Here is a 19,978-nt window from a genome sequence, read left to right as displayed (position 1 = left end):
GGCATATGCAGAGAAACTGCCTTTTTCCCCGCCGTCCCAGGCAGCAGGCTCAGACCATAAATAAACATCCGGCCACTGATGCAGGTACCGTGGTCACCTGTACGGTGAACCAAGAGGATGATATGAATGTTAAAATATCAGTATTTGGACAGGAAATGTGTGCCCTGCTTGACTCCGGTGCTCGAAGGAATGTATTACCCCTCCATCTTTTTAACGCCATTCCCACAGAGTTCAGGCCCCCGGTTGAACCATCTGTTGCACAGGTCCTGCAGGGCCTTGGGCCTGGTGGTTTGGCGGTACTGGGGGAGGCTCATCTACCAGTCCAAGTAGGGAGCCGAACTCCAACTGTGAACTTCATCATGGCAGACATAGCAGCAAGCACAGAGGTCATCCTGGGGCATCATTTCTCACGGCAGACAAACGCCCATCTGGACTATGGTCGGCATGAAATCACACTCCTCGGAGAAAAGATACCTCGGTTTAACCCAAGTGGTCAGCCTCAGGTGCACATCGTTAGGGTGGCCCGCACTACTGTGTTGGAGTCGGGGTGTGACTATGTAGTTCCAGGCACCGCCCGCCTTCGCCGTGCTGCTGATGGAGACCTCATGCTGACACCGACCAGAGGTTTCATCGAAAGGCACCATGTCCTGGTGGCTCACATCATCGTACAGGCGCAGCGGTCCACAAACATCCCCATCAGAGTCTTCAACCCTGGCACCTTACCTGTTACTTTGAAGAGGGGCGCCGTCGCAGGGATCCTGCAGCCAGCTACGGTATTGGAAAAAGTGGAGTCCCAACCACCAATGGCCCAATTGGGCCCCGAACCTATTGACTCTGTTTCTGTTTCTGTACCCAACCATCTGCAGGTGCTGTATAACGAGAGCTGTGCTAATCTGCACCAGGATGACCACGAGATGTTGGCCCGCCTGCTACGTACATACGGCGACGTCTTCTCCACGGGGCCTACTGACCTGGGCCGCACTAGCCTCGTGCAGCACGACATCCTCACAACCCCTGGTCCGCCTGTGAAACAACAACCATGCAGGATGGCTAGAGACAAGCAGGCTGCAGCAGACCAACAGCTGCAGCAGAGCCTGGACACTGATGTGGCCCAACCCAACAACAGCAGCTGGGCTGCACCAATCGCTATGGTGAGGAAGAAAGACCAGACGTCACGGCTATGTGTCGACTGCTGGCCCTTGAATGAAAGAACAATAAAGGATGCTTATCCACTGCCCCGCATCCAGGACACCTTGGATACACCGTCTGCTGCCAGGTATTTCAGCACGCTGGATTTAACATCCGGGTACTGGCAGGTGGAGATGATGCCGAGAGCCCGAAAAGCAGCTGCTTTCTGTGCCCGCAAGGGCCTGTTCGAATGGAATGTGATGCCTTTTGGACTGTGCAATGCGCTGGCCACATTCCAGAGGCTCATGGACCGCGTCCTGGCTGGGCTACAGTGGGAAACCTGTCTGGTGTACCTCGATGACATCATTGTCCTGGGGCGAGATGGCACTGAAATGGTGGAGCGGCTCAGTGAGGTATTTAACAGGCTACGCTCGGCCAATTTGAAACTTAAACCTTCCAAATGTTGCCTGTTCCGAGAGCGAGTTTCCTACCTGGGGCACGTCGTGTCTGCCGAAGGTGTCGCCTCTGACCCCCAGAAGATCCAACAAGTGACAGAGTGGCCCACACCGCGGAACGTCTCCGAAGTACGTCAATTCGTCGGCCTGGCTTCGTACTATCGACGTTTTGTCAGAGATTTCGCCGCAGTTGCAAAGCCACTGCACAAACTCACTAAGAAGTACGCACGTTTTAACTGGACAAATGAATGCCAGCGGGCGTTCCAACAACTGAAAGATCGGTTGACGTCAGCTCCCGTGCTGGGCTATCCGCTCGACAGTGGTGAGTTGCTTCTTGACACGTATGCCAGTGATTATGGTATCGGAGCAGTCCTCTCCCAAGTACAGGAAGGTGAGGAGAGGGTGTTGGCTTATGGGAGCAGAAGGCTGTCAACCACGGAGCAAAACTACTGCACCACCCGACGAGAATTACTGGCAGCCGTTGAGTTCACTTCTCACTTCCGACAGTACCTGCTAGGGAGATCATTCGTCATAAGGACCTACCACAGCAGCCTGCGCTGGTTGACTCGGTTGCGGGAGCCCCAGGGCCAGCTCGCTCTTTGGCTCGAGAAACTGGTGGAGTACAATTTTCAGGTGATTCATCGTCCAGGGGGACACCATCAGAATGCCAACGCGCTTTCCAGGAGGCCCTGCCCAACGCTCTGCCCCTGCAAAATGCCGGAGCCTAACCTCAGTAACCAGTTTCAGGATAAAGGGATCCAGTGTAACATGGCTGGAAATCAGGTTGGAGAGGATGTCGGACCAGGTCCTGCAGAGCAACCTCTAGTGGGGGTAGTAGTGCCCGATGAAAGCATTGTTGAGCCTACGTTTTCTCCAGTGGGGGTAGTGGACACCTGTTGTAATGACAAAGCTGATTATCTGTCTTGTCCAAGTATCTAGAGGGTGAGTGAACCGGCCCCAACTAACTTGTTTGGTGGCTGGACCCAGGAGCAATTAATCAGTGCCCAAGAAGCGGATCAGGATATAGCACCAGTGAAGAAGTGGATGGATGAGGGCGGTTGCAGGCCACCCTGGGCTGATGTAGCACCGTACAGCCCTGCCACAAAAGCCTATTGGTCACAGTGGAAGAGGTTGTATCTGAAAGATGGAGTTTTGCTCAGGAAGTTTTATTGCACAGATGGAAAGGTGTTCTATCCCCAGATCCTGCAGCCTCAAGTGTATCGTGCTTCAGTTACAGAACAACTGCATGATGGTCCAGTCAGTGGCCACTTTGGAGGAGAAAGAACCTTTGCACATCTGAAAGCAAGGTACTACTGGTACAACTTGAGGGACGATGTAGCGCTGTGGTGCCGCACCTGTACCAGCTGTGCCGAAAAAGCCCGCCCGAAGAAAACACCTCAAGCCGCCATGGGCACTGTGCGAGTTGGTGCCCCCTTTGAACGGATCGCAGTCGACTTAATGGTACCGTTAAACGAAACCGAATGTCGCAACCGCTATATTATAGTGGTACAGGACTATTTTAGCAAATGGGTGGAGGCTTACCCTGTCCCGGATGAGAAAGCAATAACAGTAGCTGAAAAGATTGTTGCCGAGTGGGTGTGTCGTTACGGGGCGACACGGTGCCTTCACAGTGGCCAGGGAACTAACTTCGAGTCAGCTGTGTTCCAGGGAATGTGTGAGCTACTGGGAATCGATAAGACACGTACCACGCCATTTCGTCCACAGTCAGACGGCCAAGTGGAACGCTTCAACGCCACCTTACAGAAAACCATAGCCACCACTGCAGAACGATGTCACTGGGACTGGGACATTATGACTCCATATGCGCTCATGGCTTACCGTGCCACCAAACACAGCTCCACGGGACTGACGCCTAATATGATGCTGTTCGGACGGGAAGTCACAGAGCCGGTGGATCTGGTTACCGGGTTGCCGCCTGATGGAGACAATGCACCTACCCCTCCATCCTATGTTGTGCTGCTTAGGGAACGACTGGAATTATCTCATCAGTTGGCACGCATGGCGCTTGGAAAATCTATCGAACGCGCTAAACGCCAGTATGATAAAAATGTTTGCAGAGTCCAATACCAGGTCGGGGACGCCGTTTGGTTCCTGGTCAAAGGCACAAAAAGAGTGAAAAACAAAGTGCACAAGTTCCTGCCTTCCTATGAGGGGCCGTACTTCGTCGTGGGTGTACTGGACGATTTGGTTTACCGGATTAAACGGGGTCCGAGAACGAAGATGAAAGTCGTTCATCATGATAAGCTCAAAGCTCATCACTCCAGGACAGTGTTGGACAATGGCTGGGTCTTTAAGGAGGTCGAAATGCAGGCACCGGTAGAGGCCCCAACCCCGGTGCCTGGCCCCGGCTCTTCAGACATCGACATCAGTTCCCTCGACATTTGGGACACAGCCCCAGAGACGGAGGACCCCGCAGTGGAAGCCATCCAAGGTCTCTTTTCCTCATCACCATCGTCGACAACTTCACCAAGTAGTGGGCCGTTTTCTGGCCAGCCTGCTGAGTTTTCACTGGACCAGACAGGAATCCAAGCTGCTCGTCCAGTTTTGAACTCCACTCCTTTGCGTCGACCCCGGAGGGTCCGCAGAGCCCCTGTCAGGTTTGGTGACTGGATTGATCACTGAGCACACGTGCCCGAGTTTGGGTGTAGGCGGATCGCTGCCCTCCTCAGAAGAAAAAAAAAGAGTTCCTGCATTGTGAAAACCAAAAGGGTTCCAGCATTGTAAAACCCAAAAGACTTCCAGCATTGTAAAAAAAAAAATAAAAAAAAGTTCCTACCTTTTGTAGACAAAAGAGTTCCAAAGTTGTATTATTACTAATGTATCTTGACATTGTATGGTTGAATGTGTAGTTTCATGATAATAGCCTTGTAGCTTTGTTATAGCATCCGGACATGTTACTGCTAACATGCTACAGCGCAGGGTGTGAAAGAATTAATTCATGTGATCACAGAATGGACCTGTTCGGGACTGCACAGTTTGATGGTGTAAGTGTTACGTTGAGATGTGTGTTTATGTGTACTGGTGGGAGGAATATGCAATATGCCTAAATTGATGTTTTATGGTTGCTGCCCCCTTATTTTCACTTTTCGCTAAAGGATGTCAAAGACTTTGGCAACTGTGGGTGATGTGCATATCCTTCTTGTGTACTGTACCATGATGCTGGAGGAATGTTAATGTTTTGATCATCCTCCAGAGCGGGGGTAGTGTTGCAATCCCCCCCTGGTGGCCAAGGTGGGAAAAACCTATTGTGATGTGACGTGAGTGCGGTGTATTGTGGGTCGTCAGAAAAGGTAAACAGTGAGCAGCGTGGTTTTGTTGGAGGGAAACACACAGTACCTGTTAGTTATATTACAATATTATACAATATTGAGACGAGAATAAAGGCCGAGTTCATCTACTAAGTCACCGCCTCGTTGACTGGTTCTTCAGCGTGTTGACCCGGACCACTGGACGAAAGTTACCACTACGAGCCGAGGAGTATTGGCGCGCTCCCAACTACGGTTCGGAGCGGGAAGCCAGAAAGGTAACACAGTGTATATAAAAGAAAGGTAGGAGAGGAAGGCAAATATTATTCTAAGAGTGGATGAATGGGAAGAGATCAACAAGCAGCAGTAGAGAACGACCTGTTCTTTATCTTGGAGGGAACATGGATGGCATAACACCTCAAGCTATTTCAGAACACCAGCACAAATGTAATATCAAAATACAAACTTTTGGAGGCAGTGTGGAGCTGAGAAAGCAGATAATCCACCTGTTCTAGGACTGTCCCTCCTTTGGCATCTATTGGCGAGAGCTTAAAAAAATGTATGCACAAGGTGTTAAAGGTCGATCTTCCTCTCATGTTCGAGGTTTTGTATTTTGGAAAATTGGATAAAGCCCTTAGAGGATATGGGGATAAATACATCTTTAGAATTATGCTCATAGCAAGTAAAACGGTGATTACCAGGAAATGGTTGAAGACAGAGGTTCCTAATGTTGAAGATTGGGTTGATGTCATACATGACATATATGTATGTGATGGGAAAGTTAACTTTTTCTGTGAAACTGGAAGAGAAAAACTTTTTAAAAAGATGGAAAAACTGGATTGAATATATTAAACCAATTAGATTTGACTTTATCGGATGTGTGTAAAACCCTCTAGTTCAGTGTTTTTCAACCTTTTTTGAGCCGAGGCACACTTTTTTTCTTTGGAAACATCTGGAGGCACACCACCACCCCAAAATGTTGAAATGTGAAACTCTGTAGCCTATATTAACAATATAAAGTCATTCTCATCAATGTTTTGTCAACAAGAATCAAATAAATACAGAAAAAAGTATTTCCCAATTTCTTTTATTTATTTTGACTCCCTCAGTGTGAAACCTGGACCTGATGGATGAACACAGAGCTGATATCCTGGAAACATTCTTCCTTTTCAAAAACTCCTCCATCACTGTCACTGACACAGTACTTTGATACAAGATGGTAGCAGGAGGTGGAGATTAACCACACTGACGTCTGTTAACTTTCATTTCACCAGCAACGTTCTGTGCTGCCATCTAGTGGTGAAGAGTATTGTAGCATCACGGAGTTGGTCGCTGCAGGGCATGATGGGAGTTCAGGTTATGTGTTGCCGGAGGTTATTGAGGGTTATTGTTGGGGTTGTTGTGTGTGTTGATTTGTGCTTGTGTTGTGTTTTTGTTCCTCGGTTCAGATAGTTCATTATTTCGTTTAGTTTGGTTTGTTGGATGTTGGTGTGCAACCATGACTGAGAAAAGTGTTGTGTGGAGTGTCATCCTGTTATGAAGTTCCAGTTGTATATGATCATGTCAAAATAAAAGCCTCTGGTGATCAGCTGGCAGAAAAGAATCTTGACTCAGAGCAATTCTTCCGCAGTGCTCGCCTCACTGTTAATACACAATTACTCTGCACACTGCACTCACAGCTGATGGTAGCTCTGAGAGCAAATGTTTTTTTAGAAAAAATGTGAAATTGGATAATTTCCCACTATATTTCACTACAGAAGTTAAAGTGTGTTGTTTTATAAAAAAAATTCTGTGACAGCGGTACATCATTTGTTCATTAAACCAAGAATTTGGCGTATGTTAGACATACTTCGTTCATGGGTAAATATAGATATGGATAGTTTTTGGTTAGATTTATTCGATGATGTATGTTGGAGTGGTGAAGCATTTCAGTATTGCATATGCATAAACATGAGTGTGCATGACATTTCTATGAAAGAAAAAAATCATTGTTTGCCAGTTGTTTGCAGAATGTTTGTTATGAAGTTCAATAAAAGGACAATTTAAAAAAAATGACTAAACACAGTAATATTGGCTAACTTTATCATGTCTTAGTATTAGTTGGTTTGGTAAGACATTGTTGTGGTTTGGTTCACCTTCATAGTCTGGCTCAGCATCCTCTGCCTCCTCCGGCCCGTCCAGAGGTTCCAGGTACGACGCAGGAACCCAACCTCGCTTTGACTCACACTGACAGAACCACCAACCTGGACACAGCCACACTTCATTATGTCCACAGTGGCTGTGAAGACATTGTGTATTTACACACAATACCTACACACAATACCCACACACACACACACACACACACACACACACACACACACACACTCAAATCCCCCCACATACCCACACACACATACACAGACCTGACACATAAACACCCCCGGACCATCTCCCATATTAACGGCCCTGGGGGTCACCTCCAATCAGCTGTCCATCCAAACCCGGAGCCCCACTGTCCCCCACCCCTCCAGGTCTAGGAGCGAGGCAGACCCGGAGCATGGCAGCAGGGGCCAACCTTGCCCCAGCGGGGGGAGGGAGGCAGAGGGAGGACCCATAATTGGAAAAAAATTCACCTCAGGCACATTTAGCATCAACACAGACAGAACACAACAATAGAGAGACAGCACTTAGGATATCTGAAGGCTAGTTTTTCAGCCCTGCTTGGAGTTGGGGAGGGGGGCGCAGGAAAGGCGGTGAAAGGTACTGGTGAATTCCAGTGGGCCAAAGTATCAGGGAAGGGGAGGGAGAGGAGGGTGGGGGGGGGGGGGCTTCGTTCCACACTCACATCCAGGAGAGTTGAAGACAAAACACAGCCTCAGCGACTGGGTGTCTGGGAGTCCGAAATGTAGATTAGATTTGTTTTCGTTCAGGCGATTCAGCTTTATCTGTCGACCTTGAATGTCTCTGGTCTTCATGCTGCTCCAATTGTGGCCGAATTTTTAGCTTTTCCAGACGACTTTTTTTTTACTTTCTCCAAGATGGTTCCAATTTCGCATAAACTTACAAGAATCATGTCTTGAGTTCATTTATCACATGAGTCTGAGCATTCAAAGCTCGTCACAATCCCTCAGTGACGATAGGCAGCCTTCCCAATGCTGCTGCCCGTGTCTTCTCAACTTTACGATAGATCAGAAAGCCTCCAGCTCCAATCAGCGGCATACCTGCTATCATTAATCCCAACATGTAGAGGTCCTCCACATCCTCCATAGAAAGAATGGCCAAACACAGGGACCTCCAGGAACCCCAGGGATCCAGCATGTATCATGCTGCAAACGTCCCATCGGGACATGCAGGCTCTCCTTTGCCTGATCGTTGTTGTCGTAAAAATTTGGTTGATCGCATTGAGAGACCAGCTGATCAATTCCATGGTTCTGGTTAAATTCTGATGGGGAGTGAAGAGATGCTCGTGTTAGATCTGACATGATACAGTAGGGCAGTGGTTCTCAATTATTTTCTGTCACGCCCCCCCTAGAGGACAGAATTTTTTTCAGGCCCCCCCCCCGAATTGTACTACCATTGAGAACTTGATAATATTTATTTATTTATCTGTATAAACCACTGTATGAGTTGCTGGCACCAGCATTCTGTATACAATCGCCTGATTATCAAAATAAATCTGCTATGGTGTGAGGTTTTATGCACCTTGCGATGTGGTGGGCAACTTTGTAAGAGGCTAACAGTGCTTTTTTGTTTACTGATGCCGCGCTGACAAAATGACCGGCTTGTTGGCGATACTCATGGAGTTTACGATGAAAAAACTCCAGTGGCTTACTGACATAACAGGTGTATGGTCTCCAGGTGTATGGTGTATGGTCTCCAGGTGCCGTCTTCATTTATTTGGTTTCATGCTCCGCTGCCAGAGTTTTTAGGCATAAAACACAAACGGGTGTTTCCTCGTTTCCGACGTGTTCACGGTAAACCCAAGGGCGACGTAGGCATCGTCATATCTCCTGCTCTTACTAGCTTTATGTTTACTGTCACCTGTTTTCTTTTCCTCTGATGCCTCATCCTTTTTTCTTTTCACTCCTGTCAGAAACTTCTCCTCCTCCTCCTCCGCCAGCTCTGTACACCGGTGTTCATGTGTAGTACTTCTTCTTCTCTACTGGTTGAACAGGCAACTGTTGATTAGTTTGAGCACTGCTGCCACCTAGTGGCTGGAGGCCCTTTTTTTATTGTTCAAGCATGAATAAAGACACTAATACTGAAAGTTGCGCCCGCCTCGCGCCCCCCCTGACACCCCACCACGCCCCCCCAGGGGGGCGCGCCCCACCATTTGAGAAGCACTGCAGTAGGGGGAGAAGACGAGGCGGAGAGGAGAGAAGAGAGAAGCGTCCGCCTTCACCGAGAGCCGTAGAGAGGGTTTTGAATAGGTCCTCCAGGGAGTGGAAAGGGTTCTGAAGAGGTAATCAATGGGGAGAGAGGGTTCTGAAGTGGACCTCCGTGAGGGGAGAGGCTTCTGAAGTGGTCCTACATGAGGGGAGAGGGGAGAAAGTTTTGAAGAGGTCCTCCGTGAGGGGAGAGGCTTCTGAAGAGGTCCTACATGAGGGGATGGGGGAGAGGGGAGAAAGTTCTGAAGGGGTCCTCCAGGGGGGGAGAGGGTTCTGAAGCAGTCTTACATGAGGGGAGAGAGTTCTGAAGAGGGTCTCCAGGGGATGAGAGGGTTCTGGAGTGGTCTTACATGAGTGGATAGGGTTCTGAAGCGGTCTTCCAGGGGGAGAGAGGGTTTCCCAATGGTTTTCTTGGCAGTTTTAATGACCATCTGAATGGCTTTGAGGTTTTCTACGGTGAAGCTAGAGAATCACTCAGAGATGCAGTTTGATGAGACTTTCAATAGAGCAGTGGTAGGAGACAGTCAGCAGTTCGCTCTTTAAGTTGCTCTTCCTGGGGATCCTCAGAAAGTAGAGACACCTTTGAGCCTCCTTGACTGTCTCCCTGGTGTTAGTGGTCCAGAAGGAGCTCACACCGTCTGTCCCACCAGGTCCTGTACCTTTGTGAAGCACTTTAAGTTGCATGTATATCTGTAAGAAAAGTGCTCTATAAATAAAGTTTGATTTGATTTGATTTGAAAGGGTCTTCTGTCGAACTGTTATCTCTGTATGCAATTTGGCGTGGATCAAATGTGGGCATGATTGGACCAATAGTTTGTGGCAATCTGGTGCCTCAGTTCATTCATTTTGTTTGCAATGGACCTGGTGGAAGATGCTTGGAAGCAGCAACTTGAATGGTTGTTTCTTGAGCCGTGCTAGCAGGCCGGCCGTACAGCCTCGCCTTTGCTTCCTGTGTTTGCATGCCACTGTACTACTACCATCAGGTCAGATGTGATATGTCAGCCCTGGAACTTGATATTCTCTACACTGCCTCCCCCGTATGTGAAGAAGAGTGTGACCTTCTAAGATCTACAATTGAATTCTACAATTGAATTGAACTTTATTTATACAGTGCCAGATACAACACAGGCACGAGGTTGTTGTCTGAACACCACCAGGTCAAGTGATGGATCTCCTCTCTGTACTGGTTCTCATCATTTTCCTTAATGAGGTCCACCCCAGTGGCATCCTCTGCCAACTTGATGGCCAGGGTAGCGGAGTGGAGGACAGAACAGTGGTGTGTGTATAGAGTATGAGGAGGACTGGATGAGGATACAGCCCTGAGGCGCCCGTGTGTTCTGAATCAAGTGGCTGTCCCATCACCAATTCTCACCACCACCTGTTCCTATATCTTCAAACTGTTGACGGGAAGTCCTCTTGATAGCAATGCCAGCATTATCAGTTTTAGATAAATGGCACACATAACATGCCTTTAGCAAGAAAGCTACTGTTAAAATTACTGTCCTGATTATAGTGAAAATAAAATTTAAAAGACTTGCAGATGTAAACTTGAATGTTTCCTTCGTTTGTCTTCTATTTCAAACTCTGCTCACCGTTTGGGTTTTTCTCTACAATCTCAACCAGGTCATCCGTCCGCAGGTTGATCTCATGTTTGGACGTCTTCTCGAAGTCTGCAATCACTCTGTAGGTGTCCAGTATGATTGGAGCCGAAATCTCTGAAAGGAAAATGTCACAGATCAGACTGAGAGACTTGCGTTGACAGACAGGGCAGATCAGATTTACAAGTACTGAATAAATACATCATATGAAACATTTAAAAAAGGAATAATTATGTACACATAATCCAAAGATCAAGTAGTACTGAATTCTTCACAATATAAACAAAAGTAGAGGAAGCAGAAATGTGGTTCAAGTTAATAGGATACGTTATTCACTGGTGATGATGGCGGGAGAGGCAGACTAAAGGCTAACAAGATTACAGAGCTGACAAACAAACATCAGAGCACAAAATAACAAACCAAAGTAGTGAGAGAAGCAAGATGTTGTGATAGCCAACCGGACTCTTGAAAGAGAACTAATTGTGATGAAACTCTCAATCTATCCCCCCCTCCCCCTTTAGTTTTCCTAAATCTCCACTGTGGAGATTTAGGAAAACTCCACAGTGGAATCGATGTTTGCAAAGATTCGTAGCTGTGTTTATATGTTAGTGCAAGGCACAAACTCAGGCCCGGTTTACATGTACCCAGGTATTTAATGACTCTGCGTTTCAGCCTTGAATTTCCACATAAACCAGCTACGACTCACCACAAACAATGATTCCTGAAAACTCCATGCACAGAGGAGATCTGGATAAAATGCTTGTCTCTGTTTGTATCTAAAGGAGGGTAGGCGGATATTTACTTTACTCAGGATTCGTGACGACGTGTTGTTTTCCAGGATTCTGATTGGCTATCATGGCTTCTTGTTACACTGCCCCCGACAGGTTTGGCTGCTCATAGCAGATCAGAACCAGGTGTATATGCGAGGTCGTGTCAATGAAGATTTGTTTTGCTAAACATAGAGGGGAAAATATCTGTTTTTGTAAAAACAGGGTACGACAGCCCCCCTGAGGGTATTGTGGTACTGTGTTGTATGTCTGTGTTTGTGAAGCCGACAGTAGGAGGCAACCAAGGACGGCTCGGCCCAGCTCGTCTTCCGGTGGCTCGCCTACAAAAGCTGGCTTCCACTGTGGCTCCAGTGGTTGTTGGTGGTGTGTGGCTCCTTCAGTCCGTGGCGCTTTCAGTTTCAGTGGTGTTGTACATTTAGGTGTTCATATGATGGGAGGACTGAAGCAGTGAATTGTACATTGGGGGTTTGTACAGTTTGGGATGGGTACAATGGTGGGGTCGTACAGTTGTTCAGTTTGGGGATCAGTACAATGGTGGGGTTGTACAGTTTTGGGGTGGTATATTGGGGGGTCCTATAGTTTGCGGGTGGTACATTGGGGGGTAATACAGTTTGGGGTAGTAAAATGGGGGGTTTTACAGTCTGGGGGTGGTATATTGGCGGGTCGTACAGCTTGGGGGGAGGAATTTTGGCAGGTCGTACATGGGGTGGTGGTACAGTTTGGAGGTGATACATTGGGGGATCCAACAATTTGGGGGTGGTTAATTGGTGGGTTGTACAGTTTGCGGGTGGTACATTGGGGCGTCATAGTTTGGGGGTAGTAAAATGGGGGGTTTTACAGTTTTGGGGCGGTACATTGGGGGGAGTGGTACAATGGTGGGGGGGTCCTACAGTTTGGGGGTAGTACATTCGGGGGATTCACATTAGGTGACATTATTTTTGATTTGAAGTGTTTTACTCACCTGACGCCACGCCCCTCGCCAGCTCTCTGGACACCACAAATGTCTCATTTCTCTTCAGCCTGACAAAAGAAAAATCAGAGTTGTTTTGTCACAACCAACATTTTTCAATAATTACCAGAAGCTTCATTTATAAAAAGTCGCATAGGATTCTACTAGAAATGTACATGCTCCCAAAAGCAGAAAATGGCATGGGCCCAAAAAAGAGGGATTGATAAAATCGTCTGTTCCCATGTCTGGACATACTGTGGCGGCCGTTAGGACTCAGGCCTCTCACCCAGTAGGATTGTGGGAAAAGGGGCGGGGTTTGAGTTCTCCCGTGCCTGGGTTGTTGCCGTACTGTTTAGTTGAGTTTTGGCGGTTGCTGAATATAGACGTGTTCTTACCTTCAGCTCTGACTCATCCTTCGTCTTGCCACAATATTTTCCTTTTCTAGATCCCAGTCCACCTGGATGGTTTAGTTCAGGCCCCACCCTCAACACGCCCACTTTCTACCATAAATGGTTAGGGTAAAGTGCCAATATTTTGCTTGCAATTGACACTAAATCCTGACAAAAAAGTGACATCGTAGAGGTCAGAGGAGAGTGACATTATGGAGGTTAGAGGAGAGTGACATGGAGGAGAGTGACATCATGGGGAGAGTGACATCATTATGACTCCTAACCATTTGATGTCTGGGTCAAAAAGGGGTGGGGCTAGGGGGGAGAAGGTCATGAAAACATGTTTATCGTCTTTTATGACTGTTTTGTGACAATTTTATGAGGATTTTATTATTTTATGGTTACTTTGAATAAATGAGCAGGTGCACCGGTAACTTCCTAAATTAAGTTATGGAAAGTTTTTACTAAATTAAGGTTATTTTGTTTTATCCAGAGGGGTTTAAATAGTTTAATTCCTTTGTATACAGGGGTTTAAATAGTGTAATACCTGTATTAGGGATGGTTTTTAAATGTTTAATACCTGTATTAGGGGATGTTTTTAAATATTTTAATGTTTAATTATCTGTATACATGGTCTTAAACAGTTTGATGTTTGAGTCGACCTTTGGACAGTACAGGGTTGTTGGGATTTATGGTTGGTTATCAGCATTAAAAGTACTGTAAATAATAGATTACTGAAAGTAATAAATCACTGGAAGTAATTTAGGAAAAATTTAAATTATTAATGGACGAAAACTGTAATTCACTCATTAACAACTCCGAGAGTAATTGAGTAATTACTCAAAAGTTCATAAATTATCAAAGATAATTTATTTATGAAAAATGATTAATTTGAATACGTTGATAATTTATCAAATAATAATGAAATTGGGGCACCACCAGCTAAACTGGAAATAGCTAATATCAAAATATAGTCTTTTTTCTAAAAAGGTTATTTAAGTTGGTTAATATTTCTCTTTAAATATAACAATCTTAACAGGGAAGGTGTGAGATTCGAGCGCAGACTTTTACAAACCAGTGAATTGTCAACAGTTAATACACAATAATTCCCAGGAATCAATCAATTCAGCTAAAAGGCGTTTATTAACAAAAATGTATTAATTCATAAATAATTTGGAAATCATCAGAAATAAACACAATCAAGTAACAACGTCATCAAACACGGAGATCTAATCTACTAAACAGCAAACACTATGTACAAAGAAAGAGGGTGTGTGTGTGTGTGTGTGTGTGTGTGTGTGTGTGTGTGTGTGTGTGTGTGGGTGGGTGGGGGGGGGGTGTCTGACTGGGGATGTAAGGACCACAAGTGTCCACCAGGTGGCGGTGGACCTTGAGGGTCCGTGTGAGTGGGTGTAACGATCTTGAATGGACACCAGTAGGAGATAGGCGTCTGGTTCGGGGTGGTGACCATGACGACCACTAGGGGCGCGCAGCGGGAGAGCGCAATGACTCGATGCGACCACCAGGTGGGCGAAAGGAGAGATGGACCCATGCAGCCACTAGAGGTGGTTGATTTGCTCTTTCTGGGGACGCGGCGGTTGTTTGGTAACCAGATAAACAAGATGTCCGTCACGCGCATGCGCGGGGGACGCTTGTAGCAAGCAGTCTCACCGAGGCCAAATCATTACTGTAACGCCAGAGTTTAACTGGATGTTGAGACATACAGTCAAACTCCGGTGGCGATACGGATGTATCACGGCGGCACAAGTTAGCGGGTCAGATGCGAAATGTGGCTACGTGGAGAGCTTATCTCAATTAGTTGACACATGCGATGGTGGAATACGCACGGGGGGCGCGTGCACATGAGTGGTTAATTATAGAGAGAGAGGAGGAAAAGAGGAAGAAAGTTCTGGCGATGATTGGTTCCGTGGCTCGGTTCTCCACCCAGAGATCTCAAAACCAGAGTCCCGAGCTTGCGATGATGCACGTGAACGCATTCACGTGTGTACACAACAGATGCTTATCAGCGGCACATGAAACACAATTGCAGGTTAGCCTCAGGCTGATCTGGCAGCGCTGCCCAGACAAAAACTCTCTTATGGTTCCGTTGCGCTGTGCGGTACAGCACCGTCCATTGGCTGGGCTTTCGTAGGGCCCTTGCTTAGCCGCCAGGAAGCTTCAGGTTTGCAGCTGTGTGGGAGCACCGGCATGGCCTGGTCTTTCTACAGGTCTGTAGAGCACGTTGCAGCTGGGGGGCAGGGGGGATGCGGCTTCGCGTCTGGCTCCCAGGATCCACAAAAAGAAAAAGGGAAAAGAGAAAAAGGAAAGTCCAAACAGTGTGTTCTGCTCGCCTTGGTTGGGTTATATTATGATCCACTTTGTGCTCTGTTGATCTTCCCGGTTGCACCAGAGACGTGCTCCCTGCTTGGAGACCAGGTTGAGAAGTGGGGGGCAGTTGTTTGTGAGCTGGGCTTAACCAAGTTGCATTTCGGACACCCGCTGTGTCCGGGTCGGGTTCGACCAATGATGGGGCTTTTCCAACCTGGGGATTGTGGCCCTCAGGTTGCTGTCCTCCCCCCTGCTGTTTTATGTTTTATTATCTCCCCATTGTTCTTGCAGCCTGATCTCTTGAGGGAGAGCTGCTTGAAGGAGAGCATAGATTTTGGGCCCAACAGGGTTTAATGTTAGATTTAATTCTAATGTCAAACAACAACAACGACAGCTTACAGCCTAGACTTAGGATTTTAGATGAAATAAAATAAAGTACTTCTCTCTCACACATAAGGTCAGTTAAACCTCGTAACTGTTGAAGATAACATTGCTGAGAAATGGTCTATGAAACAACAATGTTACAACACAGCAAATCCTGGCAGCTATGGGGTGTCGACAGACTCCATAAAGCCGTTCAAAACAAGAGGGGTAGAAAAGTGAAGACAGGAGATGTGAAAGATATTTTATCCGGTCAAGATACCTATACTCATGAAGCATGCGCATTGAGTGATTCGAGTGTGACGTTATCGAGTGCAATCCAACATGGCGCACCCAGGCTGTAAAGCAAACTTTTCAGACTACCGAGGGGGAAAAAAAACAACAAACTAGACTAAACAAAGAAACAAAGGGTAAATTAAGCTAAATTATAACGCTGGAAGAAGACACAATAGAAGACCTTCAATCCTACTTGGACGAGTGCTACGACTGTCTCGTCATGTCCAAGACTTCGCAGACCTCATCTTCGAAGAGGAGCCGCGTTGAAAGCTCTCCAACTGCAGCTCCTTCACCATCTAAACAGTTTGAGGACATCCTGGACAGAATCAACACCAAGCTGTCCAGCTTCGATGCCCGACTCACCCTGGTGGAGGAGCTCCTTACATCACCACTAACATCACCAATGAGTTTGGGATTGTCTTTCTTTGGGTTTTGGCCTCCTACTTTCTATTTCTACACCCCCTCCCTTGTTTTAATAGTAATGCTTTTCCACTGTTTTAACCAGATTAATACCACAACACCACAATCCAACTGTCATGACATCACACACTCCTATGTCAACAGACACACACTTCCATGTTAAACAACCAGTCAGAATTAGGAACCTTAAAAACATGCGCACACGCAGTCACACACACGTGCATCCACACACACACAGACACACAGACACACACACACACACACACACACACACACACACACACACACACACAAAAACACACACACACATTAGAAAACCCACCTAGACGATGAGTGTAGCCAGAGACATGTTCAGATTTGTCACCTGGAATGTACGTGGAATGGACACACAAACAAAAAGACAAAACATTTTCGAACACTTGGATAAACTACAGGCAGACCTTGTCTTATTACAAGAGACACACACACCGTCCACAGGACATCACAAATTGATCTCACCACAATTCCCTCACACACACTCAGCTGGTTAGAACTCCAAGCAGAGAGGCGTAGCTATTTTAATCAGCAATAAAAAGCAATTCTCTCATAAAGATACAACCATAGACCCGGAGGGAAGATTTGTAATTCTTCATATCTCTCTTCAGAACATATAGATGTGTATTGCAAACATCTATGGCCCAAATGTTGATGACCCTCCATCTATCACAACTTCTTCACCAGCCTCTCAACACTCTGACAAAACACTGCTAGTTGGAGGAAACCTCAACATAGCCCTCAATCCACAAATGGACCCACTGCCAGCGGGTTTGGAAGGAGGCGAGGGCCGCCTTGGTTCGATGATCCGCTCACAACAAGAGACTGGCTGATCGTTTGAGGTCTCCCGCTCCTTCATATCAAGCAGGACAAAAGGTATAGCTCTCCTCCCGCGACCTTCGCAAGCTGGCGCCTCGTTTTGTCGGACCTTTTTTAGATCGAGGAGGTCATCAACCCGGCGGTGGTGAGGCTGAAGCTGCCAGCATCCTTAAAAATACACCCCACATTCCATGTCTCTCTGATGAAACCAGTCCAGTCAAGCCCTCTTAGCGCCTCCGCCGAGCCCCCGCCACCCCTCCTGCTCATTGATGAGCATGGGGGGTGCTTACACAGTCCGCAAGATTTTGGATGTTCGCCGCCGGGGCAGGGGGTTCCAGTTCCTGGTGGATTGGGAGGGTTACGGTCCTGAGGAACGGTCATGGGTGCCGCGTAGTCACATCCTGGATAGGATTCTGCTGACCGACCGGGAGCATCCGGATAAGCCGGGTAGGACGCCAGGAGGCATCTGTTAAGGGGGGGGGGGGGGGGGGGGGGGGGGGGGTGGTGGTGGGGTGGGGGGCGGGGTACTGTCACAGCCCGCAGATGTCTCTTGCTGTGTTTTGGTTTTTGTGTGTGTATGTGGGCGTGTGTGAGCGTAGGCAGAGCAGACGGAGCAGGACGCACACCTGAAGCGAATGAGGGAAGCCAGTATTTAAGGACCGGGATCCCAGGATCTCATCGCAAGATCCTTTACCCAGCGGTACCTCGACTCTGCCCCTCGTGCCTTTGGTTATGAGTTTGTTCGCTTCGTGTTTGAAAGCTTCTGAGTGTTCTGACCTCCGTTTGTTCTCCCGTACAGTCCCAGTGTGCGCCGCTCTGTCCAGCTGGGAAGATCCTGTTTCCGTGATGCCGCCTCCACTCCTACGACTCCTCACTACGGATTGCCGCTCCGTTGGAGAGACTTAAATAAACTTTACTTACAATTTTACATCCCGATCTAATTAGCGTTTGAATCCTACACTGCACCAATCCTGACAAACTGCTTATTAAAGGAGTTAAGGAAATTAAAAATGGATTTGAATGAAATAACTGAACACAAAACACAATTTCAACTCCAGAGATTACACTGGGAGAACTTTGAACATGGCAATTAATCCAGCAAACTCTTAGCCAATCAGTTAAAACGAAATAAAGAAAAGTGTTCAATCCCCTCAGTTAAAACTCAAAATGGTGAAATCCCTTGTGACCCTCAGGAAATAAACACTACTTTCACAGAATTTTATAGAAAACTTTAGTCTTCACAAATTGACCCTTCACAATCTGAACTAGAGACTTTCTGAACAGTTGACCTCCAAAATTAAAAGACGAACAGATCCAAGGCCTAGAAGCTTCCATCTCAGTAGAACAACTGCATGAAGCTCTCCAGCACATGCCTGATGGTAAAGCTCCAGGACCTGATGGTAAAGCTCCAGGACCTGATGGTAAAGCTCCAGGACCTGACGGTAAATCTCCAGGACCTGACGGTAAAGCTCCAGGACCTAATGTCTACTCTACTGAATTTTATAAAGAATTTTGGCCTTTACTCTCACCATTTTTTTTAACAACAATTGAGGAAACTAAAGAATCTTCATCTCTACCCCTACATATGAACTGTGCAAATATCAATCTTCTTCTTAAACCGGATAAAGATCATACACTACCATCTAGCTATCGCCCGATATCACTAATCAATGTAGATCTTAAAATAATCAGTAAAACATTAGCAAGCAGAATAGAAAAAATTACACCCCACATCTGACACCCTGATCAAACAGGGTTCATTAAAGGACGACCTTCCACTAACAACACACGCAGATTAATTAATCTTATAGACCACTGCCACCAGAATAAACAAAAGGCCATTATCACCTCCTGAGATGTAGAAAAAGCTTTTGATAGGGAAAATTGGACATTTCTACTCGCTACACTACGGAAATTTGGATTTAGACAAAATTACCTCTCCTGGATTAAAACATTGTACACCTCACCCAGTGCCTGTTGCTCAAACTTCCTCAAGGTTCAATCTCGAGAGAGGTACCAGGCAGGGGTGTCCACTCTCACCATCTCTCTTTGCAATTTTTATTGAACCATTAGCAGCAGCCATTAGACAGAACAATAACATAAAAGGAATACAAACAGCAAATGCAACCCATAAAATATGCCTTTATGCAGATGATGTATTACTTTTCCTACAAAACACCTCGCAGATTCTCTGCAATTTCAGAATATTCTATTAATTGGAATAAATCAGTTGTCTTGCCTATTAACTCTATTTTTCAGCACACATCAAATACCCCACTAAAACCAGGGAACATCAAATACCTCGGCATTAATATCTCAGCCAAACTGTCAGACTTGGTGCACTTAAACTACACCCTCCTTTATTAAAACTATTGTTTTATCTCACTCAATGGAGGACACTTCTTATATCACTTAGAGTAGTATCAATTCAAATGATGGTCCTGCCTAAAATTAAGTAAATCTTTTCAATAATTCCAACAAAACCACCAAAAACATGGCTTAATACATTGGATTCTCATATCTCAAAATTCTTATGGAAAAATAAACCATCATGTATAAGTTTAAAAACACTACAGGAGACATCCGGTTCTTACCACGTATAAGACGTGTGTTTCCTCGCTGCGCCTACTTAACTGCTAAAACATCCTGCTCACGCGCAATATTGGCCAAAACAGATTCCTAAAAACACGATGATCTCGAACAAGACACAAAGGGGTAAGAAGGAGCCTCCATCCAAGCAGACAAAGCTGCCTGACTATAACCTCCGTGACAGTGAAG

General features: G+C 46.5%; 1 protein-coding gene across 1 annotated transcript in view; it reads right to left on the bottom strand.

Moving 5' to 3' along the window:
- ncf1 (neutrophil cytosolic factor 1) overlaps positions 1-19,978 on the bottom strand; it is a 72,594-nt gene that overhangs the window by 29,257 nt on the left and 23,359 nt on the right. The window contains exons 5-7 of the mRNA XM_080509283.1: positions 12,567-12,625; positions 10,812-10,934; positions 6,985-7,092 (exon numbers count right to left, since the gene is read on the bottom strand). Of these exons, the coding sequence (XP_080365409.1) occupies positions 6,985-7,092; positions 10,812-10,934; positions 12,567-12,625 (290 nt within the window). The remainder of the gene's footprint in view (positions 1-6,984; positions 7,093-10,811; positions 10,935-12,566; positions 12,626-19,978) is intronic.

The sequence above is a fragment of the Blennius ocellaris genome, assembly GCF_963422515.1.
Source record: "Blennius ocellaris genome assembly, chromosome: 14".
NCBI lineage: Eukaryota > Metazoa > Chordata > Actinopteri > Blenniiformes > Blenniidae > Blennius > Blennius ocellaris.
This window is presented reverse-complemented; position numbering and strand designations above follow the sequence as displayed.